This window comes from Juglans regia, chromosome 7, assembly GCF_001411555.2.
Source record: "Juglans regia cultivar Chandler chromosome 7, Walnut 2.0, whole genome shotgun sequence".
In the NCBI taxonomy this organism is placed as follows: domain Eukaryota; kingdom Viridiplantae; phylum Streptophyta; class Magnoliopsida; order Fagales; family Juglandaceae; genus Juglans; species Juglans regia.
The window spans coordinates 10,583,699-10,609,429 of NC_049907.1; the positions used below are offsets into that span (position 1 = coordinate 10,583,699).

Consider the following 25,731-nt stretch of genomic DNA (forward strand, 5'->3'; position numbering starts at 1 on the left):
CCCCTCCTTCTTGCTTTATGTCACTTTCCCTTTTATGTCATTTTTCTTTTACTTTATGTCACTTTCCCCTCTTTCTCCTTAATTTATCGTTTTTAGAATGTATTTAAGAGTACTTATGTATACTTCCTGTATACAAGGGCTATATCTATTTCATTCACATATATAATATCTATCTTTTACTTGAAAAAAAAAAAAAAAAGGCAAAAGCTAGCAAACTCTCACAGAAAATAATGATCATGTACAACAAAACATTTTGATAGACAAAAGAACAGAAAAAGAAAGGGAATTGTATTAGGCATTAATAGTATGGCATAGGAACTTTGGATGGGAACTGCCATAATTAACACAGATCCCGTATACAAATAATTTTCACCACTGTGAAAAGCACCCAGGCGGTGGCTACATCAATAGCAGCAGCAACAGCAAGCGTGGCCAAAGGTCTCAATATTGACACACAAATCGAATTAGAGAAGAGCAAGTTCAATGCCATATATAGTGACTACAAAGGGTCTTCATGTTAGAATGTGTGCATGTTTATGTTCTTTAAACTTGCCTCTATTCATGTAGTACCCTGAGCCAGGAAGAGTCAGAGATTTGAGTTAAGAAACGGGAAACCAAGAAATTAATTTACGGGAAAAAAGAAATAGTCTATCTTCACATTTGAGTTTTTTGATATTCCCTTAAATATTATTGAGAATGAGTATCTCAAAAAATTAACCACAGAAATTGAAACATGGCATGGTGTTAACAACACAACCTGACCAAAATTGCATGCAGAGTACGGAGTTTAGGGAACCAAGGAAACCTGACAACAGATACAAGCCACCACAATGCCAAGCAGAGCTCCAGCAAGAACCTGTGATGGATTGTGGCCAAGAAGTTCCTTGAGCTTTCTTTTGCTGATAGGATGTCCTTGAAACATGTCCTCAACGATCATATTAAGAACCTGCATTGCAGCAGTCACAATAATTCATGCAACAGCAAGAGATCTAATTCCAAGTTTCAATAAATGACAGTCAAAAAGAAAATTATCATTGTCCAGGAAAGCCATATTAAAGAAAGAATAACTCTCGAGAAACAAATTGACTTACTGAACTGCCAGCCTAAGCAAAGGGGTTTGAACCTGTAGAATGCATTAGCATAAGCCTCAAGACAAGGCTTGACCCAAAGATCCTTATCTCATTAGTAGAATACTAGTAGAAAGATCCACAACTTCGATACACACTTAAGGTTAAAGGTTCTCATCATCAAGCCAACTTTGACAAGACACTTTCAAGAACCAAGAGGAAGGGCAGAAGGATGGTGGCCACCAAAACTTATTATCTTCATTGTCAATCCGCTAGTTCAAAAGTTTCCTCCTTGCAATGAGAGGAGCATGCTAAACTTCACAATTTATTTTCCCTCCTGCTACTCATTGCCCTTACCAACTTGCACTGGATTTAATAAATTAGGTTGCCAACTGACTCAAATCATTGAGCTCTCCAGATAATGAGTGGATCCTCAAAAGTCAAATTAAGCACTTAAAAGCAGCTATATTTTAAGCCATATGAACTGAAAGCACAAACAATCATTTCCCACTTCATTAACAAGATGCATACAATTTAGTGGCTCATGGTAATGCAAAAGCATTAAAAAATGAATATTACAGAATTGTAGAGAATTGATTCATATAGGCCCCAGAACATGAGAAGATCTCACCGATACAAAAAAAAAGCTCTTACTCAAGCTTCTACAGAGTGAGATTTTGCCAGGCCATTCATTTGACAATTATTGTGAGACATGCTAGTTCAGCTTCTTGGCTATTATTGTGAGACATACTCTGTTTTCTCTTTTCTTTTCTTTTTTGTTTTTTGGTTATTTTTAAGTGCGCCATAAAACATTTCACTTGATAGAATAAAGACAAGTTTGCCTATTCCAATGTAGATGAAAATGAGGATAACTTGGGTAAAACATGGCTAACCATAACAAATGGCTATTCCAATGCCATAGCTCTAAGCCAGGCTAGTCAAGAAGCTGAACTCCAAGTACCTAATGATGTTACTAAAGATATCCTCTCTGGGGACATAAACAGAAACTGCAGCAGGCAAAAAAGTGGCTACAGATATCTTCTCCAGCTGTGGGTTTTAGTTAGATCCCCATTGTTCGAGGGGAGAACACTGCCTTATCTTTTGTACAACATACTGAAAGCCAACTGAATCTATATGCCCAGACTGGAGGACTTTTTATGTTTAAGGTTAAAGATATAGATTGCTTTGGGGAAAAAATTTTTGGAGCTTGGGCTTGTTAAGAAATTTGCACCTATTCAAATGAGACCTCCGTGCATTATTGCCAAAAAAATAAGAATAGGAAAGGCTATTCATATTCCTTCAGGAATGGGAATGCGAATATCCATTCCGCAAAACAAATTGTGCCCTAAGAGTCATATCCATATTCTCCAAATAAACTAAGGAATTGTTTTAATTTAAATCAGCAGTAGCAATCTAGGAGCACAAATATACAATTTTCGTGCACCTTTGTCCTTAAGACTTCAAGTACTACAAAAAGGACATTCGGGCAAGAAAACTCGAAACAAAGCTGCTGCCAGCCAAGACAAAACACCCAGCACCACCTAAGTGAGTTTTCACGAGAGGAATCAAACCCTAGCTTCTCAAAAATTATATCCACCTTCTGCTCTAGCTGCCACCCCCTTTTAGGTCATATGTTTTCATCAATTTTCCCTTCAATTCCTTTGAAAAACATATCTGTAGACTGTAACTTTTCCCAATTGTCCAGGTGTTGTACTGTTTCTGCAAACCCTGAATTTCAAGAGAAATCATACTCTTGCCGCAGCAACACAAAGGTAAGCCTTTTCAAAGATTTTTCTTGAAGTACCAATTTAAAACAGGTTACAATTGTTCAATAACAATTAACAGAATCTGAATCAAATTTCCCCCATTGATTTGATACACCAAACAGCCCAAAATTGAATCCTACAAGAAACCCCTAGAGGCTGCAAATCATTGTGGAACCTTCAGTCGAGTTTAAGGTGAGTTTTATTAAGCTTCCTTTCAAGATTATAAAATTTTCTCCCTAGATCGAATCTAAATCATTCTATGTTAATCTTATGATGTGGAATACATGAAGCCTTGCAACAAGCTGCAAGAGTTCCATTCTTGCACGAGAAATCAAGGTGGACAGATTCTGTAACCTAACTTCTCTCATAGTGTACGGCTGAAAGTTTTCTAGTAATGATTTCATATAGATACTAACGTGATATATTTTGTCATACATGTCAAAAGATTTATACATGCTATCCAAGAATGAGAAAAAAAGTTTCTTGTAATCTAGTTAAAAAATTATATATGCATGATCACAAGAATTTGAGAGTGATGCATTTGAACTAAAAGGTTTGGTATAATATGTCAAGCCTGTAGTTAAGGGAGAGAGTTGGCACTGCAGAGAATTCTGCAGCACCATGACCATAAAAAGGTGTTGCTGTTTGGACTATCTTTAAGGCTTAATTAAGAATTCAATACCCAAGTTTTTAACCCCAAGGAGTCATCCTTCCAATGACACACACACACACATTTGGTAATATTTTGAGACCTTAAAGGCTCACCGTAAGACCCTAAGCTCAGACCAAAGGTGTGGCCCTAAAATGGCATTAAACCCTCGAAAGCACACATGCAAATCATGGATTAGAGGGCCCTAAAAGTCACCATGAACCCAAGGGTATGTTTGCTGGAATTTCTAGCACATGACCCTTCATCATTCAGCCATCTGACTCAGTGTATGTTGGTGGACAGCAGCCTATGCTCAAGTCAGAGACCCTAAGTATCCTTTTTAGAGAACTATCAATTCTAGAATGGTTGGAGGTAATTGGTGTTAGGTTTAGCACATTGGGATGGATGGAAACAAGTCAAATGGCCACTACATGAGAAGCAAGTCAACCTATTAGGTATGATGTGATCATTCATGGATAAAAGGAGATTCTTTGAAAATACAAGGACCAAACAGAGGAAAGCATACCTGATTTCATTCAGACTAACATATAAAGAAAGAGATTCAAACCTCAGTAGCAGTAAAAACAGAATAATAGAAAGGGCCATGAATTTCTTTTTTCCTAGGTTGTGAAGAGAGTGTTGATAGTTTGTAAGCAAAGAAAACAAGGTAAATAGACATGATCATGCCCTTAGTTTCTTCAAAATGCCAATGCAATGTTTTTCACAAATTTTTTTTTCGAGGATTATGATGTAATGTAGCCTTTCTTTGATAGCCCTCCTTAGGCATCCAAAACTATATATAGGTGAAAAAGAGTTTGAATAGAAATAATTTTATGTTAAAGAAAAGGAAGGAAGGAAGCGAAGAAAGGAAAGGAAAAGGAAGTGAATGTATTTTTTTTTTGGGACAAGTAAAAGGTAAATTTTATTGATACGAATGAAATAGGCATAACCCATGTACACAAGAGGTATACAAAAGGACCCTAAATACATTCCAGGAACGATAAATTAAAGACAGGAAATCATGAGCATTGTCCCCATTAAGGACAATGCATGGAAAGGTTTTGAAATGTTTTTTTTTTTACCTCATGACCAGGGGCGGACCCATGTTATAGGCCAAAATTAAAAAATAACCATCAATTATATCTGTAAAGTATTTTAATATGGAAAACTCAATAAATTAACTTCTGCCCCCTCAAAAATTATTTTTATACCCACCCCAAAAAAAAAGTAAAGATCCTGGTTCTGACCCTGTTCATTGTTCATGACTAAATTGCAACTATAGTGGTCGGCCAGGAATGACTCACATTGCATGTCCTCATTTCTCATTTATTAAATGATTACTTATTCAATAGATAGAGAAAAAGAAAAGACTTCTCATCTTATTATGGTAATTACTTTCCTAGAACTTTTCCTTTTGCCACCATTTAATTCTTCTACTATTTTATTATTAATTATCCCCTTCGCTTCTTTAAATCTTAATTTTTCTATTTCGGACCCATTGTTTTCTCACCAGTTAATTTTGATGTTTGTTGAAAAATAAAAAAGTCCACTTCCTCACGATTATAAGAATGCTTTTACACTTTAGACTCTCTGTGTAAGAAATTTTTGACAATTAATGCATGACAGTCATGTAATTATTCAAGTGCATTGTGCAGGTCAACAACTAGTTATGATGCCCATACAAGCCACTCAGGTGGCAAAAATAGCCCTGAGAACTATTCAGTATGGAAATGATCCACCATCAAACAGAAGTAATCCCTTTGGTCCCCCTACCATTAACTCCCAGAAGTTCTTTTTTGACATAGAAATAAGAGACTCATTCTCCTGTTCTGCTATTTACAGAGATTCAGTAAAGTACCCAATACCTAGGACAGAAAAGTCTACACAGTTAAGAATATAACACAAATAATTAAATCTATCTCTTCCTATCAGCTTAAGCTTTTGGGACAAGTGGTGATTTCACATGGTATCAGAGTAGAGGTCCTGAGTTCGAGCCTTGACACTGCACTTCACCTATTTAATTAAATATTCCACGTGTTGGGCCCACTTATTGAGAGAAAGTCTGGCCCGCAAGTGAGGGAGAGTGTTAAGATAAATTTTGTTTTTTGATAGGTGAAGATAAATACAAATGATTAAATCTACCTCTTTCTATCAGCTTAAACTTTTGGGACAAGTGATGATTTCATATATACTAGCTAGTCAAAAGAAGGGGAGGCCTAAGCAGTGCCCCTAGCTGCCAATCCAAGGGAAAATCTAGGCATCCAGAATCTCAACTTAGAGGGAGATTTTCAAGTGGTGATCCTTGCTCTTCAACACAAGAATCTTACCACTGATTGGAAGACCTCTCCATTAATTATTGATTGGAAAAACTCTCACCATTGACAACTTGAGGAAACACAGTATTATCATTTTGGATTGGTGTTATTTATGTAAAAAAAAATGGGATGACTATGGATCATCTATTGTTATATAGTGAGGTGGCCAGGTTTTTGTGGGATGATATCTTCAACCAGACCAGTGTGGCATGGGTAATGCCTAGAAGGGTAGTGGATATTTTTTTAACTGTTGGAGAGGTCTTTGGGGTAACATGTTGTTATATGGAAAATGATTCCTCATTGTATTATGTGGTGCCTTTTGATGGAAAGAAATGGTAGGTGCTTCGAAGACAGGGACCGCTCCTTGGACAACTTGAAGAGATTCTTCTTCAACACTTCATTTTGTTGGGTTTCTTACATTGATTGTAATGGGGCTAGTTTTCATAGTTTGCTTGTATTCATCTCTAGTGCCTAGTGGTTGCTAGGTGTAATCTATGTATCCTTCCTGTGTACATGAACTATGTCTATTGTTTCTATTAATTAAAGTTTACTCTTATGAAAAAAAAAGTTTCACATAGTGCAAACCTTTAGAAGCACGAATTGGCTTGATGGCCTGCACCAGTCAACATGGATGGATCATTCCCGCGAATGAGCTCGCCTGTAACCTGGCTCTCATTCATAGTGTGTAAAGAGCCCTTCTAGCCCACTCTTTGCTTTGTATCCGTAACCCTAATCTAGCTATAACATATATGATTTTCTCCAGTTGACTAACCTACGTTGGGTTGATTAGAATATTTTTTAGGGAAGGGAATTACAAATCTCAAGCTGCCCATTAATTATTATATAGCACCTTTTGTTTGGACTTCTTTGGTTATGAAAGTTGCAAAAATATTATAGCATTTTGAGATGGCGGAACAAAATCCTAAAACCTCCTATCAAGAAAGCACGTGACCTAGTAATGTTGTTGTGGTTCTTCTTATAATAGTAATGGCCTAAGAGACGAAGCATCCTCTACATTTATTACAAGGTAATTCATTACAAGGTGATTCAGTACAAATATTCACGTAAGAAACTAGTCTATATAAAAATATATTTATAATCAATTTGTCAAATAATTATTTTAAAAAAAATAAATAAAATATAAATTTACATAAAAAAATTAACTTTTTTTATAATAAATCTACTCTTTTTCAAAACATTACGCAAAATTTATGATTTTACGTAAAAATGCTAATAAAACAATTCATACCCCATTGCTCAAATTACTGCAACACTACAGAAACTTGTACGACACTTCATATAGCCCCCACTGTACATTTGCAACTATAATTCTTTTCAGAGGTACCGAAAAAATTCAAAATATACATGCAAAAACTCACATCTTACCTCGGCTTGCATCCCAGCATGCCGCCTAACTCCGATTGCGTCGTACATAACAATTAGACTAAACCCCAAACAAACCGGAAACAGCGAGTCCGCCACCCCATGACAGAGCGCCACCGAAGTCGTCAAAGCCGTGCACAAAGCTGAGTGCGACGAGGGCATTCCTCCAGAAGCAAACAGTAATCTCAAATCCCATTTCCTCTCGATAAAGAAATTCAAGAACATCTTCATCGACTGCGCGATGAGCCACGCGAACAAACCCGAGACAAACGTCGGGTTCGCAGCTAATGTGGCTACGAACGGACTAATCCGAACCTTCGCATTCGACGTTACACTCAATAAAGCTACTCCAATCCCTCCATTTTGCAAATAAACGCCATCAAATCCATCCTTCAGCTTCTCCGAATCATTGTAGGCTTGAACACCCGAAGCCCTTTTCTCGGTTTGCGAGGAGGCTAATATTTTGATGCTTTGAAAGATTGGGACCAAAACCCAGACGGGATTTGGAGAAAAAGCTTGATTACTGAACTCCGAGTTCTGGTTTTTGGGATTTGAACCACTCCTGTGACAAAAAGAGACAGAGGAAGTACTGAATTTTCTGCAGCGTGTGAGCCTAAAGTAAGAGAAACTGGTGGAGTAGAGAGGCTTGGTTTTTGGGTTCGAGAGGTTGAAGTTGAAAGAAGTAAGAATTGGCTTTATTGCCACCGAGTCCATGAGAGAGGCTTCCGCGCTTTGAGTTCAGTCAGCATTTGAGAGAGGGAGAGTGAAGGAAGAGGAAACGAAAAGCGCGAGAGGCTGCGTGTGTTTTAGAGCGAAAGAAGCGTCGAGAGTTTGTAGCGGAGAAGAGCCCTTGGTTTATGTTGTTATAACAAAAGTGCCATTAGGGCCCCATTTTCAGCAACGAATATGCTTTGCTACTCTTTTTGGTGGTCATAACGACATAGACACATGATCAGGAATATACTTGCCGTGGGCATCTATCCATGCCGAAAATTATTAGTTATTCTAGCTATCATTGATGTTGAGTTGAGTTTAAATTAATTAAATTTTTTATAAATAATAATATATTAAGATGGTAAAACGAATTTTATAGAATTAATTTAAGATATATTTTAATATTAAAATAAATTTAAATATATTTATAAAAATTAAAAAATATTATAGATTCTGTATATAAATAGATATTTGATTTGAAAAAAATTGTGAATTTCAATTTAAATATTAGACTGAATTGAAATGATTTTAAACGGAATTTAAGAATAAAAATAAATAAATATAAAAAATAAATTTTTCAACATTTAATACAGTCCAAAAAATTTATTTAAATGTGGTAAATCTGGTAGGGGACGTTATGTGTTTATCTGTCTTACTCTAGGCAGCAAAGTTTCCCAAATCATTAATGTGTAGCGTAATTAATAACTTTCTAGATTGATTGATACACACGCACACCGTAATTATAGCTGTCCGGTAAATTTTTCTAATATCATTAAATAATAACTTTATTACAAAATGTCTATCATTTAAATTTATAAATATTAATTTTTAATTTTTACCTCATTTACTCCCTTCTTATTTATGAAAACAAACTAACTCTTAAGGGCAGGTTTGGTAATAAAAACAAAATATAAAATTCTCATCTCATCATTACACCTTTTTTAAATCTCCTTACAAAATATAATAAATAATTTAACTTTTTCAAATCTCAATACACATTTTTTAAATTTCAAAACAATAATAATATTAAAATATAATATTTTAAACTTTAAAATAAAATATAAAATTATCATCTCACTCCCAAACTTATCCTTAATATTAAAGATGTTTTAGATCCTTTGGTAATCAGATGTGTGACGTGTCTTAGCAATTATTCATGCTCGAGGCGTTGTGCATGTTAGATGGTCAATTCAATGGGTCAAGAGGCACTTCAATTTTATCATGATATTGAACAAAGCGTTTTTTAAGAGGCCTCTGTCACTGTTAAGAGGATTTCTTATGCTTGTGTTTACTACTCTTTAGGATAGCGTGGGGTTACTCAAGTTTTATTTTTGTGGTCCATGCATCAATATGTGGCTGCTGCTTTTAATCAAATTTCCATCCATCTCTGCATTAATTTAATAATTTTATAATTTACAAATTATTTTATTTTTAAACTGATGTATAAAATATATTATTTATATTATTTACATGATAAGATTTAATTTATAAAATTTTAATTTTAATTTATTTTTTAAATCAAATTAAATATAAAAATTTTATTAGATATATTATCCATATCAACTTATAATTATAAACTTCCTTATATAGAGAGAGACAAACATCTTTTATTTTGCTACTCTATTTTTCAATTTTTTGTACACAATAAAAACACACACAGAGAAAAAAGCATTAATTTCTGTCCTAAAATATCATTTCAATAGACCCTATGGTTTTTTCAAACTCCAATAAAAACATATTTTGAAAACTCTTTCCATCCAATCATATTTTCTTTATGCATGCAGAACCCATCAATAAAAAATTTATTTTCTTTTGGGATTTTTCTCCACGTTCGATCCAAGCATCTTTATTTATGTTAATATTGATACCAGGAAATGCTCAACAAGATATAGAGCATCAGAAAAATATTTATTAAGTAAATATGTATGAAATGAATTACAATTTATATATGCCCACTTACAGACACCGGAAAGATAAAATTTAAATATCTAACTCTAATATAAGTCTCTATAACAAAATAAAATGAAACTATATTATCTCTAGTACCTCCGTCAAGCTGGAGCATGTATGTTAATCAAGCTTAGCTTGGAAATCATAGTAGAAAATAGAGGAAATCCTAATCTCTTAGTAAAACAGTCTGCCAATTAATGATGAAAAGAGACAAGAAAAAGCTTTACAATATTTGTTTGGACTTTGTCACGAATAAAATAACAATCTATTTTTATATGTTTTGTTCTTTCATGAAACATAAGATTAGTTGCAATGTGAATTGCAGCCTTGTTGTCACAATAGATGGTAGCGACTTGAGGGTAAGAAACTTGCAAGTCTTGAAGCAATGAAAGTAACCAAACAAGAAATGCATTGTTGACATCTAATTGAATTATATGCCAACCCTTAGCAGCTGCTATAGAAAGAAGACAGTTGAGAGTGACCATTTTGGCAACTAGACAGAAGGTATCAAAATAATTCACTCCTTATTGTTGTGTGAAACCTTTGGCAACTAACCTTGTCTTATATCTCTCAAGTGACCTATCAGATTTTAGCTTAACCCTATAAACCATTTGCACCCAATAGAACTCTTTCTAGGGGGAAGATTAGTTAATGTCCAAGTATTATTTGTTTCTAAGGCTTGAATTTCTTCAGCCATAACAACTCTCCAATGGGAAATCTTATCAGTTTGGTGATAGAATTTAGGTTTAGTAAAAGTGGAAAGAGCTAAAGTGAAAACTTTATGTTTAAGAGCTAAATGGGAATAACCAAGTGAATGAAATAAAGGGTATGACTTACCTGATAAAGGACCAGAATTCCCATGGAAAGGTAGGGAAGAGCATCTGAAGATGCCAAATGACAATGAAAGTCTTGCAAGTAACCAGTGGCTTATGTACTCGAGAGGATCTTCTAGGAAGGGAAGGCTCTTGTGAAATTTGTGGTGAATTGGAAATAGAATCTGTGTTGGAATGTAAGGCAGGTTCTATATGAGGAGATAAAACAGGTAAAACAGATTCTATAGAAGAGTGAGATGAAATAGAGTATTCCTCAGCAGAGAAAAGATTAGAATGAATGGATTGATCAGAAATTGGAGAAGGGAAAACAACATCTCAAGAACAATTGGATTCTGGTTTAATGATTGAAAGGGGAAGATGTGTTCATGAAAAACAACATCTTGAGAAACAAAGATTTGATGATTATCAAGATCATAAAGTTTATATCCCTTGATGGCAAGAGGATATCCTATGAAAATACATCTCCTAGCTCTAGGAGCAAATTTTGATATGTTTTGAGCTAATGTAGAGGCATAGCAAAGAGAACCAAAAACCTTTGAGTGAGAATATGAAGGTGATTTTTGGAGTAGTTCATATGGAGTTTTGTCGGCAAGCAAAGGAGATGAGATTCTGTTGATCAAATATACTGCTGTGAGTGTACATTCAGACTATAATTTTAATGAATATGAAATTGGAAGAAAAGAGCATGAGCAACATTAAGAATGGGCTGGTGTTTTCTTTCAACAATTGAGTTTTGTTGTGGAGTGACCACACAAGATAATTGATGAATTATGCCTTTGGAAGAATAGAAATAAGACATAGAAAATTCAGTGCCATTATATGTTTTGAGAATTTTTATGGAAGAATCAAATTGATTGTTGACCATGTTTATGAAATGCTGTAAATGCACTCGAGTGTCAGACTTATATTTCATCAAATACACCCAGGTGCTTCGAGAAAAAGTCATCTACAATGGTTAAAAAGTATTTAAGACCATCTAATGACTGATATAGAAAAGGGCCCCAGATATCACATTGTATAAGTTGAAAAGGTGAAGAAGAACTATGTTCAATGTGAGAAGGAAATGGTAGCCTCTTATGTTTAGCAAGTGGACATATTGAAAAATGAATTGTATTATTGATTGAAACATTAGGTACAATAGAAGATAACAATTTTATTCTAGAAAATGAGGGATGACCCAACCTTTTATGCCAAACATCAAATTTAGATTGATGAGAATGAGAAACAAAAGCTGAATTGAAAGGTAGATCACAAGAAAGAGTACTAGGATCATCTGGTTTATGCAGTAAGTATAGTCCTCCTTTGGCTTTACCCTTCCCAATCGTTCTCCAATGGGTAAGGTCTTGTATAAAGCAAGCATCACCAAAAATATCAAGCAACAAGAGGATGATTTTGTTAGTTGACTGACAGAAAGAAGATTGAATTTAAAAGAAGGCACACAGAGGACATTATGTAAGATAAGTTGTGGAGACAAATGAATAGAACCAATGTGTGTAACTGGTGCTGAAATGCCATTAGGCATTTTAACAAACTCATTATGGGCAGAATGAAAGGTTGTGAAAAAACATGTGCTACGGACCATGTGGTCCGTAGCACCAATATCTATAATCCTATCATTAGAATTAATAAGTGATGGAGATACAGTTTTAATGGAAAGAAGAAGAAGAAGAAAACACAGAGTTCTACGAAAGGTGATCAATTGGAGAGGTAACATTTGTTGTTTGAGATACATGTGACTCAGAATTGAGGAGAGTAAGAAGCTGTTGACATTGTTCTGGTGAATGATGAATCAACAACAACTTGATAAGTCGAGGATGAAGGAATTGAAGATTTTCCTTTGGAGCAATATCCAGGAGGATATCCATGTAACTTGAAGCACTTGTCAATAGTGTTCCCTGGAAGAGAGCAGTGAGAACAAATAGGTCTGTCTATTCGAGGGAAAGCCTTAGCTTGATAAACAAGTTTGGATGTGGATGAAAGTGTTCGATGGCTTAACAAGAGAGCCATCGACAAAACCTAATTTTTTCTTGGCAGTAAGGGCCATGATCATGGATCTACACCAAGTGTGATAATTTTCACCAATGAGAATTTGTATAACAAGAACATAGCCAGGGTTATCTCCATGATGAAGATAGTAAGGATTGGAAGAATCAGAAGGATTTGAGGATGAGGATGAGGAAGGTACAGATGAAGATTCAAAAGAAGAAGTAGTCATGATATTTTGCGCGAGCGTATTGTTCAAACTGATACCATGTTAATATTGATACCAAGAAATGCTCAAGTAGATGCTGAGCATAAAAAAATGTTTATTAATAAATCTGTATGGAGTGAATTACAACTTATATGTACCCATTTACAGATGTGGGAAAGATAAAATTTAAATATCTAACTAACTCTAACAGAAGCCTCTATAGCAATATAAAATGAAACTATATTATCTCTAATAATTTACCAGCTTTACTTTTCATCTGTGAAAGCTAATTAATTTCATATAATCATTTACATAAAAGCAATTGTAAATGGAATTAAACCGGCCCAAGGTTCATGGTCTAATCACTTCATTCATGGATTGTGACACATTCACATAAAATCTTGAAATTAAAAAAAAATAAACCCAAAAATAAAAACAAGCTTTCAAAAATTGTATAAGAAAAATATTACATAACAATTTCTCTGATATATTTTTTGATAAATAATCAAAGATATATTAATAGAGATAGGCAAAGCCAAAGTACACAAAATGGTACACAAGAGATAAGATATATCTAGGTCGAAGTAAGGGAAACTAGAAAGTCATGAAAATTCAAACCATTAAAATCTAAAGCAATGACCCATAGAAATAAAGTGCGGAAAAATAGTGTTCTAAGTTCCTCCAGAGACCGCTCTTTGTTTTCGAAAGTCCGATCATTGCGCTCTTGCCATATACACCACATAATACAGATCAAGATCATATTTTACACCACCTTGATTTGATGAACTCCCATTGGAAGTGTCCAGCTGGCCAATAGATTTACCACCGTTGTAGGCATAACAAAGGCTAACTCTATCCGGCTAAAGACTTTGACCCACAAAGCTCTAGTAGTCTCGCATTGTAGCAAGAGGTGTTCCACTGTCCCGCCAGATCTCTTGGACATGCAACACCAGTCTAGTATAACTAATCGGCACTTCCTCAGATTGTCAGTAGTCAGAATCTTCCCCAATGCTGTTGTCCAAGTAAAGAAGATTGCTTTCGGAGGCTCCTTATTTCTCCAGACTCTCCTCCATGGGAACGAGATGTTTGCAACTTGGGAAATGGACTTATAGAAGGATCGAACTGAGAAAATGCCCTTACCCGCGGGAGTCCACCACATTCTATCGACTTGTTGTCTACTCGGCTTCACAGAATAAAGAATGCTGAAAAAAGTCTTAAAGATGTCAACTTCCCAGTCTTGCGCCGCTCTACTAAATGTGGTGTTCCACTGCACTTGGTCCCCTGTTAGAAGCATAATGTCCTCTATTGAAACTTCCTGATTGCATGCCAACTGAAAAATAGCTGGAAATGTATTCTTTAGGGCCTTATTTTCGCACCATATGTCCCTCCAAAACTTAATGCAAGAACCCCTCCCCAACACCAATTTGGAATGGCTACTAAAATCCCCCCACCCCTTCCTAATGTGTTTCCAAACTCCCACACCTCTAGCCCCGTACACCTCTTCAGTACACCAACCCCTCCCACATGCTTCCATATTTACAATCAATCATCAGCTTCCATAGGGTTTTTGACTCCTTATTATACCTCCATAACAACTTCCCAAGCAGGGCCCAATTGAAAGTTCTTAGATTTTTTATACCTAAACCACCGGACGAGAGTGGTGTACACACCTTATCCTAGCTGACCAGGTGAAATTTGAATTCATCCCCTATCACACCCCATAGGAAATCACGGTACAGTTTATCAATCCGAGCCGCTACCCTGGCAAGCAACTGAAACAAAGATAGGAAGTATGTATGTATGTTAGAAATGGTACTCTTCGTAAAAGTCAAACGACCACCTTTCGACAAATACAATCTTTTCCACCCTACCAATTTCCTTCCTATCTTCTCTGTGACTGAATCCCATATGGATGAGACCCTTGCTGAGCCCCCAACGGCAATCCCAGATAGGCAATAGGAAGAGAAGATACCTTGCACCCAAGAATACTAGCTAGATGCCTAGTATTACTCACGTTCCACACTGGCACTAACTCTGACTTGTCAAAATTCACTTTCAAGCTTGACGTTGCTTCGAAGCATAGTAATAAAGCCTTCAATGCCCTCAACTGGTTTCAATCTGCCTCACAAAATATGAGCGTATCATCCATAAAAAGTAAATGAGACAAAGTAATAATGCCCCTATTGGGATCACCAATCGGAAATCTAGTCACAAACCCATACGTAACTGCTGCCGATGTCATCCTACTCAAAGCCACCATAATGATAGCAAAGAGAAGTGGAGACAAATGATCTCCTTGCCTCAGACCTCGAGAGAGGCTGAAGAAGCCAGTAGAATAGCCATTAATCAATACTGAGAATCTGGCTGTAGAAATACATATACTAATCCAAGTACGCCACCTAGGCCCAAAGCCGCATCTCCCCAACAAATACAAAAGGAAATCTCAATTTATATGGTCATATGCCTTCTCTATATTTAACTTGCAAATAATACCTGTGGAGCCAGCCTTTAATCTGCTATCTAGGCCCTCGTTCGCTATAAGGACTGAATCCAAAATTTGTCGCCCCCCTAACAAATGCATTTTGTGATTTCGAAATGATCTTACCCAAAACTGCCCCCAGTCTATTAGTAAGAACCTTGGATATAATTTTATACACCCCATTCATAAAGCTAATGGGTCGAAAATCCTTAACCTCTACCGCTCCAATCTTTTTTGGAATCAACGCAATAAAAGTAGCATTTAGGCTAATCTCAAACTTTCTAACCAATGATACTTTCTGAAACACATTCATAATGTCTACTTTCATTACCTCCCAGCAAGATTGGAAGAAACCCATCGAGAAACCATATGGGCTTGGAGCTTTATCTTTACTCATACATGTGACCACATCATACACTTCCTCCTCCTCAAAAGGCCTCTCCAACCAAGAGGCTTCCTGAGGCTCAATAGTGTCAAAAACAAGACCATCCAGCTTTGACCTCCATCCCTCATGTTCTGTTAGCAATTCACAGAAATCCACCATATGGTCACGAATCAAAGGGGCTTCCTTACATTCCATACCATTAATGTTTAGCATTTCGTTGGTATTAGTTATTCTATGAGAGTTAACAACTCTATGGAAGAACTTCGTACTCCAGTTTCCTTCTTTCCGCCACAAAGCTCTCGACTTCTGGTGCCAAGAAATCTTCTTTAGGGATAGTATTCTTTCTAATTCTGCAACCAACTCTGACTTGCGCAATAGTTCTTCTGGTAAAAGGGCTCTAGCCTCTAGTATCTGTTCAAACTGTTGTAACTCCTCCACCATGAATTTTTTTCACTCCCCTATATCTCCAAAGGATTGTGACTTCCAAAGTTTAAGGTTATTTTTCAAAGCTTTTAACTTACAAGCTAGGATGTATGAGGGGTTACTATGGAACTAATAAGAAGACCACCATTGCCTAACCTTATCCACAAAGCCTTCACTTTTCAATCACATGTTTTCAAACTTGAAGTATCGACGCCCGCTTCGAATGTCACCACAGTCCAACAATATAGGAAAATGGTTCGAGCAAAGACGTGGTAGCCTCTTTAGGCACACTTTCGGAAAGTGCACCTCCCACTCTAGTGAAATTAGGAATTTGTCTACTTGAGACCATGTCTGATTATTCGACCAAGTGAAGGAACCCCCTAGTAGAGAAATATCCAGCAGGTTTAAATCAAAGATACAATCTGAGAACTCTGTCATTACTAGGCGCAGCCTACTCTCACCTGATCGTTCACTAGGAAATCTGATTACATTAAAATCCCCTCCTATACATCAAGGAAGCTCCCACCAGCTATGTAACTCAGCATGTTCCTCCCATGGGAAACATCTATCGTTGTCTACATTTGGACCGTATATATATATATATATATATATATATATATATATATTCGGATTTCGTAAATTTTTATAAGAATCTAATTCAAACAAGCAATTCAGAACTACTTCAAAAGTTTTGTTTTATATGTTTGACTTCGAAGATTGAAATAAAAAATATAATGTGATTGTTGAATGGCTTTGGGCCAATGGGCCTAATGTGATTGTTGCACATGGTAAGAAATGCTGATTTTCTAGCATTATGATTTTCATTTATACAAGAAGACTTTTTAAAAAAATATTTAAATAAATGCCATATTTTTAGCCTAAAAATTTGACAGTCTTACTCCATATTCGTGACTTTAAAAAATAAATGTATAATCAATTTCTTTGATGTATTACAAAGAGGGAATTCAAACTCTTTACTACAAGGAGAAAACAAATGTTTATAAACCTACAACATGCAGATATATCTATTGAGAAGTTGACGGATCGATATACAAATGATTTTCGTTTATATGCATTTTCTCTGTTCTTTTTTTTAGATTATATATTATGTTAATTTTGATAGTTGGAGACATATAATATGAAAATCATATTTTAAAGTTAACTTTAATCCTGGATCACTCGTTTTTTTGGTTGCACACATATCTTCCCTGCTTATCTACCTCTCCCTTTTCCAATATGGCCACCCAATACGGATCTTATGGAAGAGTTTAATTTTTGAAAATATAAAAACATTCAAATTGAAAAAAAAAAAGAGAAAAAAAAAACCTGGTACCGGGTTGGTATCCGGACCGGGACCTGGTTTCCCGAGTTTCGGACCGGACTGGAAAAAAACACGATTCGGATGAATAATCCTACATACATGCATATTAATTCCGTTTGGAAAAGATCACAATGAAGTAGTTGTTGTTTATGTTTTCAACTTGGAGTTATGCTTCTTACAACTTTCAGCAAACAAGAAGACTGCTTGAAATTTTCAATAAATTGTACCTCTTGTTGGATTTTCTCTCATTACAATCGATTTTATTCGTTCCTTTATTTTAGATGAAATGATTTTATTTTTCACGTTATAAGTATTTTTTTAACAATTAGAAGTATTTCTCTTGTGTTTTTTTTTTTTTAATTTTTTGAATTGAAGTTTTGACCGGTCCTTCGAAGGGAACAAAACAATGGGAGAGACACGTGGCCCTAGCATGAAGGATTCCAAACGGACAAACCCAACTAACATTTTGAAAATGTCCACCACCGACTTATGGCTATTTTCCCGTTTCTTTCGCCAACCCTCGCGCTTTCTTTTCTTCGCACTCTCTAACGCCTTTTCACTCTCTCCCTCCCTCCCTCTCTCTCTCTCTCTCTGAATTCGTTCCGGCCAAACTCTGTTCTCGGTCCACGCATGGAGAACCTTATCACATTGGTGAACAAACTACAGAGGGCATGTACAGCACTAGGCGATCACGGCGAAGAGAGCTCCTTGCCCACTCTCTGGGATGCATTGCCCGCCATTGCCGTCGTCGGTGGCCAGGTCATATCTCCTATTTTTCCCCTTTTTATTAGTTTTTTATTATCCTTTTGATGCATTACTTTGCCTTTTTCTTTCTTCTTGTTGTTTTTTGACCTCCCATTTAATTTTTCGTACGTCTCATTTATTACTTTATTTTTTTTAATTTCCTCTTAATTTTATTGTTAGTGTTATCTTCGCGGAAAAAATTCGGGTTTCACTTAATTTCTTGAGAATTTTCTTTTCGTATCTTGTCATTGATCCGTATTTTGGTTTTTCTTGATCCTAGATTTAAGTGCTTCTTGGTTCACAATCAATCATTAATGAGTAGTTGTTATGTGCACAACGTAGATTATGAACTAATAATTGTTAAACTGATGATTTTTTTAAGACAAAATTTATATGAATTAATCATCTTGTAATATTTTATTGTTTGCAGAGCTCTGGGAAGTCTTCTGTGCTAGAGAGTATTGTCGGGAAAGACTTTTTACCCCGTGGAGCTGGTAATTTGTGTTGTCAATTCTTTTCACAGTTGCTCATAGTCACAGATGTACACACCTGACCTTGCCAATATTTATGCATTGAACACCTAAATTTTATGGGAATGCATTGCTTGCAGGGATTGTTACGAGGCGTCCTCTTGTCTTGCAACTCCATAGGATTGATGAAGGAAGAGAATATGCAGAGTTTATGCATCAACCTAGAAAGAGATTCACTGATTTTGGTATTTATTTTTTAAGCTCAGAAGAGTAGTTTTTCTTCCTAAATACTTGTTCTTGTTGACAATATTTTTAACTTTGCGTCTCCTGTGTCAATTTTCTAAACGAGTTAATATTTCTTAATCCACATTATGTGCTAATCCTGCATTTATTTTCTGCAGCTGCCGTGAGGAAGGAGATTTCTGATGAGACTGATCGAGAGACAGGTCGGACAAAACAAATTTCTACTGTTCCAATCCATCTCAGTATCTTTTCCCCTAATGGTGAGACATAAGTATTGGTTATCTTGTATCATATATTCTCATAAATGCCACGTAAGCTTTGATTAAATGTTGTTGAGTGATTTTAAACCAAATGGGTTTTCAGTTGATCCAATGTCAGTGCAAAAGGTCCAGCATTATAGGTGTGATACATTTAGTGATGATTGAGCAATAATATGTGTTATATTGGCATATGGTGTGTCATATTTCACACTTGAACTGCACTATGGTGATGAGGAATGTACTTTTTGAAGTTACTTATGCTGTTGAGATTATACCTCAAATTGAGTTGAGTTGGAAGATCATTGTATTAGGTCTGTGCAGCTATGATTGGTTTGGTTTTTAACTCAAATTGTAGACTTAAAAGGGTGTTTCTGGAACTTGAGCGCATAGTGTTCTATTATGCTTTGTTGGGAATTACCAAACAAAAATATGATTGTTTCTTATCAGCAATAATAGTCTTTTTTGTAAAAGTTTTCTTATAAAATTGTTGACTTTGATCTTGACAGTTGTGAACTTGACGTTGGTCGATCTTCCTGGACTTACAAAAGTAGCTGTTGGTAGGTTGTATTGCTCATATTTTTCATATTGACTCCCACTCCATAGAAATATTACAAGATTAATTTATCCATTGATTGGGGTGTTGTAGATGGTCAGCCAGAGAGCATTGTGCAAGACATTGAGAACATGGTTCGGTCCTACATTGAGAAGGTAATTGTGATATCAGAGTTTTCAAGAGTCTTTCGAGTTTGATGTTTTGATCCAATTTAATGAAGAATGAGGTTGGTTGGGTTCCCTTGGGACTTCCTAGAAAATATACTGGAATTTTGTAAATATGTAAAAAGTGATTGCTGGTAGTTTTAATGAGTTCAAAAAACTAGAACTGACATTATTTACTCAATTTTCAGGTTCTATTACATACTAGTCTCTGCTTTTTACTTGAGTCTTTGTATCTTACATGGAAAAGATTTTTCTGTTAGGACTTTAATGGATAATAACACTCTTTAATTCCAGCCCAACTGTATTATTCTTGCAATTTCTCCAGCCAACCAAGATCTTGCTACATCTGATGCAATTAAGATTTCCCGTGAGGTAGACCCAAAAGGTAAATCAATTTTCTTAATGTCTTCTTCTATATCTTGCCTGGCTTTTCTGATGGAGCTTTATGGATTGATTGACTAGGCATATGATGAATTACTATAATTACAAGCTTTCCTTTGACACATACTATATCCTCTGTTTATGTGGTTAACAAATTTTCAGGGGAGAGGACATTTGGAGTTTTGACCAAGATTGATCTTATGGATAAGGGTACTGATGCAGTTGATGTAAGTCTTATTACTTCATTTAGAGTGATGGAGTTGTGAAATTTAGTACTCTTGGTTCATTTTATATAGCTTGTTGGATTAGTTCAAAGTTTGGTTTTCTTCTTTTGTCAGTGTGAGTCTAATATATTTTGCTGTTATGTTTCTAGGATTGGTTGATATGATGTTTTCTGGCATATATTATTTAATAATGATAGAATTCTATTACTTGTGAAAATATTGAGCGAGGCTAAATTTTTCTTTAAATTAGGAGAGTTAGCTTTCAATTCAAAGGGATTTTGGAGAAGCAGGCTTCATCGAACATGATAGAAATGTGTACTAGTGAACTTGATGACTTTGTTGGTTTTGAAAAGCTACTCTTATATTATTATCAATGATTTCTTGGTGATTTATTAATTGACATTATGCATTCAAATTGGCGAATTCTTTTTTTTATTATTTCAGATCCTAGAAGGAAGATCATATAAGCTACGATTTCCTTGGATTGGTGTTGTTAATCGGTCTCAAGCCGATATAAATAAAAGTGTTGATATGATTGCTGCCAGGCGCAGAGAACGTGAATACTTTGCTACTAGCCCAGAGTATAGGCATCTGACTGACAGAATGGGTTCTGAGCATCTAGGAAAGATGCTTTCTAAGGTATGTTTAAGTGGTTTCCTAGATGAGTTTTATGTATTCTTTGAAATTTCAATAATCTTTTATTCTTTGTGGATATACAAACTGTCATGGAAACGGTTTAGATTTTTGTAAAAAGTTACTCTGATCCGCTTGATTTTGTGGCAATGACATTGTTGAAACTAAATATAATTAATTCGGCAGCACTTGGAAACTGTTATCAAGTCTCGAATCCCAGGCCTTCAATCCCTTATCAATAAAACCATAACTGAGCTGGAAGCAGAACTGAACCGTCTTGGGAAGCCCATTGCTTCGGATGCTGGAGTAAGCATTTTTTCCTACTTTAACGAATGTAATTTCTTCAAGTGTTGGAATTCATTCTGTTTTTGGAATGCAGGGAAAATTGTATGCCATAATGGAAATTTGTCGAACATTTGATCAAATATTTAAAGAACATCTAGATGGCGTGTATGTTTTTTTTTTTCCTGCATAATGTACTTTTCGTTTTGGAATGTGTTTTGTTCATTTCCTGCTGGTTTCAAAATTATGATCACTTTATGCAGGCGCCCAGGTGGTGATAAGATCTACAGTGTGTTTGATAATCAGCTTCCAGCTGCTCTGAAGAGGTTGCAATTTGACAAACATCTTTCAATGGAAAACGTGAGAAAGCTAATCACTGAGGCAGATGGATATCAACCTCACCTAATTGCTCCTGAACAAGGATATCGTCGTCTGATTGAGTTTTCCTTGGTAACAATTAGAGGTCCTGCCGAGGCAGCTGTAGATGCGGTACGTGTAATACCCCAGATTGAGAATAGGAGGTGGTGAATTTGATTCCAAATTTCTTAGGAGGTAGTTCTTGTCCTTTATAAAGATTTAAGTGACTTCAATTGTAATATTGACTAGTTCTTTTAGATTATAAGCCTGACTTTGGTTTGAGCTTTCCTTGTGTCATTATAAATGACATCATAGGCAGGTCTCAATCAAAAGTGTTGGACTTGAGATGTGCAAACTGTAATAGTCCATTGGCCGGATGAGGATTGTAGGGATTTAAAGAGGGAGATTAATACTCTAGGTTGAATATAGGAGGTATTGAATGGGATCCCGCATTGGTTGGGATAGAGAAATTCTTGCCCATTATAATGATTTAAATGTACTCTTTTTGTAACATTAACTAGTCTTTTAAAATTATAAGCAAATGTGGCTTAGGTTTTCTCCAGAATGCTTTTCACACTAGTAAGAAAAACGTCCATTTGTGGTCAGTTACTTGCTATGAAAATTAATATTTCCCACCAAAATAAGTCATACTCATCGCAAATAACTCATCACAAATACTCATTTTTCTTGTAGTGTCAGATGTACTATAATTATTTAGTTTGCATTATTAATAATCCTTGGTATAAGATCCTACTAAATGGTTCTTTGCTAGATTTATTTTTTTTATAAGTGTTCTTTGCTAGATTTATCAAATGCTGATGTTCTAAATTAGTCTGATGGGTACATATATTCCACGATTACAGGTTCATGCTATATTGAAGGATCTTACTCACAAGGCTATTGGTGAAACTATGGCAAGTTCTTTGTCATTGCTTCCTTTCCAATATGTTTGATTCTTGAGTTTTGTTATAGAGATACATTACCATACCATCTTTGAATTAGAGATCCAAATAAAAGCTTAGGGCCTTAGGCATTTGGGAGATTACTTGATTTTTTTCAAGTTTCGCACGTAACTTAATCAGTGAGCTTTCCCTGATCAAGTACATAAATACTTCATATAAATAATGGCATTTGAAATATGCAGAAACTTTGGAGGGCAAGTGCAAATTCCTTGATTTGTTTTCAGGACATCCAAGTATATTTTTGTTTATGTTGCTTGTAGGAGCTAAAGCAGTATCCCACTCTGAGATCGGAAGTTGCAAATGCAGCGATTGAATCATTGGACAGGATGAGGGAAGAAAGCAAGAAAGCAACCTTGCAGTTGGTTGACATGGAAATTGGTTATCTAACTGTCGAATATTTTCGCAAACTTCCCCAAGATATTGAGAAGGGTGGAAATCCAACACACTCAGTTTTTGACAGATACAATGATTCATATCTCAGGCGAGTTGGTAAGTACCCAAATAGTGAAAGTTTAACCAAAAACACACAACCCAATTTTAGTTAAAGGACTAGCCTAGACTAGTGAAGTTATTACCAACTAAGTTCTAGCTTTGTTGGTTTGAGTCATTTTCGAAGTTCAAGCGTTTGCATCTCAATCTTTTCATGAGTATCTTATAAATCTTTAAACATTAGTAGCTCGAAATACAGCTAGTTTTATGTATTTCTTTTATATATACAGGAACCAATGTCTTGTCCTATGTCAATATGGTTTGTGCAAGTTTGAGGAACTCTATTCCGAAGTCTGTTGTCTATTGTCAAGTGCGTGAGGCCAAACGAGGCTTACTTGATCATTTCTTCACAGAGTTGGGTAAAAAAGAGGTAAGGATTTCAATGCACTGATCATGAACCATTCCTCTTTCTCTTACGTCTCTTGAAATGTCACAACACTATGCTAAGTTCCTATACATAACTGTTTTTTTTTTTTTTTTCCTTCTTTTTTCAGTCAAAGCAGTTGGGTAAATTGTTGGATGAGGATCCAGAAATCATGCAGCGTCGTTCAAACCTTGCAAAAAGGTTGGAGTTATATAGGAGTGCCCAAGAGGAAATTGATGCAGTTGCTTGGTCCAAGTAGAGGGGACTTGATTTATTTTCTTTCTTAGAAGTTGGATGCCATCGATTCTTTGATCTATTGGCAATATCCCATAAAGCTCACGCCGCTTGAATTGAAGTAGAAAATTCTAATAGATCTTGATCCTTTAATATATATACCAATTCTGTATTATTCACATTTTTCTTTGTTCCGATAGAGATGATTGGACCTATGAACTTCGCAATAAAAAAAAAGGTAGCATTTTGTTAATGTTTAGGCACGATTGGATCTCACTTCCCTTTTGTTAATATATATAGTTCTCTAATTTAGATAGCCTCATTTAGCTAGCCATGGTGCATGGTTGGAGTAGCAAAGATTAATGTTGTATCTTGAATGATGGGTGCCGAGAATTGGAAAATATTTTTTTAAGTTCTAATGACAAGAAGATATACCTAATTGCAAGAAAGTTCCAACTAATGCTGTCAGGGTTCGAACTCAAGATTTTTATTTGGAGAACAGGACTATATGTCATTAGGCTCTTAACCTGATGGAAGTCCACGTCTTTATGTGAATAGATTTTAATAATTTAAGAAGTTTGATTTTGGAAGTCTACGTATTTATGTGAATAATATTCATAGTAATTTGATTTAGTATATTTTTTGATTGCATTATTTTACAGTTTCTTTTTCTTTCGGAAAAAATATGGTTATCAAGAAAAAAGAAAAGTTTTATAGTTTTTCAATCGGTAATATTACCAATAGCCTCACTCTTGCCGCTGGGCGTACTGCCCAGTGGTTTTTTTCTTTTTATATTTTTTAATATATTTAAATATTTTTAAAAAATAAAAAAATACACTAATACACTTAAAATCACTTTCTTAATCACTAAGTAAAAAAAATAATTTAAACAAGCAGTCAAATGGAGCGGTAAGAGTGGGCAGCAGACTAGTTTTATTCTATTACCAATGGTATTCATATTGTACAAAATAATTCCTAATTATTCCATCATACTAAGCTGAATAGGATTTCTAATTAGAAATTTATTTTTTTATCAGTTACTATTCACTACCCCACACTTCACATTTTATAAAAAATACTCACACTCTATGAAAAAAAATTATAAATATGAGGTGTGAGAGTGAATAGTGACTGATGTATATCATTCATCTTCTAATTATTACCATCGAAGAAAACAATTTTTTTTAATATATATTAGAGTTGATACATACATTATATGTATGTGGTCACATGAGTGTACAAATTAAGATTATTTTATCATTTTTATCGATTCCGACTCTAGATTTTACTATTTATATCTAATGCACTAAATTCAGAAACCATTGTATAACTCAAAGTTTCCAGGCTACAAAGAAAAATAAGTAGTTAGCAAATATATAAAAGCTCTTTGATACTTGCTTTGACTTTAAGAACTACTTGTTAAGTCCACCTAAAATGGACACCTTCCCGGAAAGCTCGTTGTTTTCTCTCTAGTTCCGAACGAAAAACTCCCTTAATCGTCCAAAACCTCAAGATCTGCTGAAAGGGGGTGGGAGCTTCGGCTCCTCGCCCCCTCCCCTTGCCATCTCCCTCTTCTCTGTCTAGTTTTTAACTTCTGTGTAGTGTTTTTATTTTTCTTTGTGTTTTTAGGCTGAATAAGGGAGGATCGCCGTTCGAGCCTTTCCGGCCACCAGTTCTCTACACGCGCCCCACCGGTGTGAAGCCTAGCCGCCGATCTTCAAAACCTCCAAATCCGGTGTCCATCGGAGTGGCGCGTAGCCCGCACGCGCGGGATGAAAATCCAGACAGCGTTGGCGCGTGGCCCTCACGCGCCACCGAGGAACCCTCTACCGACACCACGCTCGGTTGCTGTGGAACCGCTGGCTCCAGGTCTTCCAAGTCTGATCGTCGGCTTT

General features: G+C 35.6%; 2 protein-coding genes across 5 annotated transcripts; one reads left to right on the top strand and one right to left on the bottom strand.

The window, feature by feature from the left end:
• Positions 1 to 237: 237 nt before the first annotated feature.
• On the bottom strand, positions 238 to 7,983 carry LOC108989283. Of its 4 annotated transcripts, none has more exons than XM_018962839.2 (3): positions 7,184 to 7,983; positions 806 to 946; positions 238 to 571 (listed from the first exon to the last, which is right to left on the bottom strand). In XM_018962839.2, the coding sequence occupies exons 1-3, from the start codon at positions 7,892 to 7,894 to the stop codon at positions 560 to 562; spliced, it is 864 nt and encodes a 287-aa protein (XP_018818384.1). In that variant the 5' UTR covers positions 7,895 to 7,983; the 3' UTR covers positions 238 to 559. The 4 variants fall into 4 exon arrangements, with proteins under 4 accessions (XP_018818384.1, XP_035548495.1, XP_018818383.1 ...); XM_035692602.1 differs by having other exon boundaries at positions 857 to 946; positions 7,184 to 7,971; XM_018962838.2 differs by having other exon boundaries at positions 758 to 946; positions 7,184 to 7,971.
• A 10,014-nt stretch (positions 7,984 to 17,997) lies between these two features.
• Positions 17,998 to 24,261, top strand: LOC108989253 (dynamin-related protein 5A). The gene is made up of 16 exons (XM_018962801.2): positions 17,998 to 18,235; positions 18,651 to 18,714; positions 18,831 to 18,935; positions 19,092 to 19,193; positions 19,700 to 19,750; positions 19,840 to 19,901; positions 20,205 to 20,295; positions 20,454 to 20,518; positions 20,960 to 21,154; positions 21,335 to 21,454; positions 21,528 to 21,598; positions 21,694 to 21,919; positions 22,651 to 22,701; positions 23,010 to 23,238; positions 23,469 to 23,608; positions 23,733 to 24,261. Exons 1-16 carry the CDS (start codon positions 18,107 to 18,109, stop codon positions 23,859 to 23,861), a joined length of 1,830 nt encoding a protein of 609 aa, XP_018818346.1. The 5' UTR covers positions 17,998 to 18,106; the 3' UTR covers positions 23,862 to 24,261.
• Positions 24,262 to 25,731: the final 1,470 nt, after the last annotated feature.

Coding starts and splice junctions, on each gene's coding strand:
- LOC108989283 (XM_018962838.2), bottom strand. CDS start 7,894: ATGGACTCGGTGGCAATAAAGCCAATTCTTACTTCTTTCAACTTCAAC. Junction 947..7,183: donor ATGCTGGGATGCAAGCCGAG/GTAAGATGTGAG, acceptor GCTGCAATGCAG/GTTCTTAATATGATCGTTGA.
- LOC108989253 (XM_018962801.2), top strand. CDS start 18,107: ATGGAGAACCTTATCACATTGGTGAACAAACTACAGAGGGCATGTACA. Junction 20,296..20,453: donor CCGTGAGGTAGACCCAAAAG/GTAAATCAATTT, acceptor ACAAATTTTCAG/GGGAGAGGACATTTGGAGTT. Junction 21,599..21,693: donor AAAGAACATCTAGATGGCGT/GTATGTTTTTTT, acceptor CACTTTATGCAG/GCGCCCAGGTGGTGATAAGA.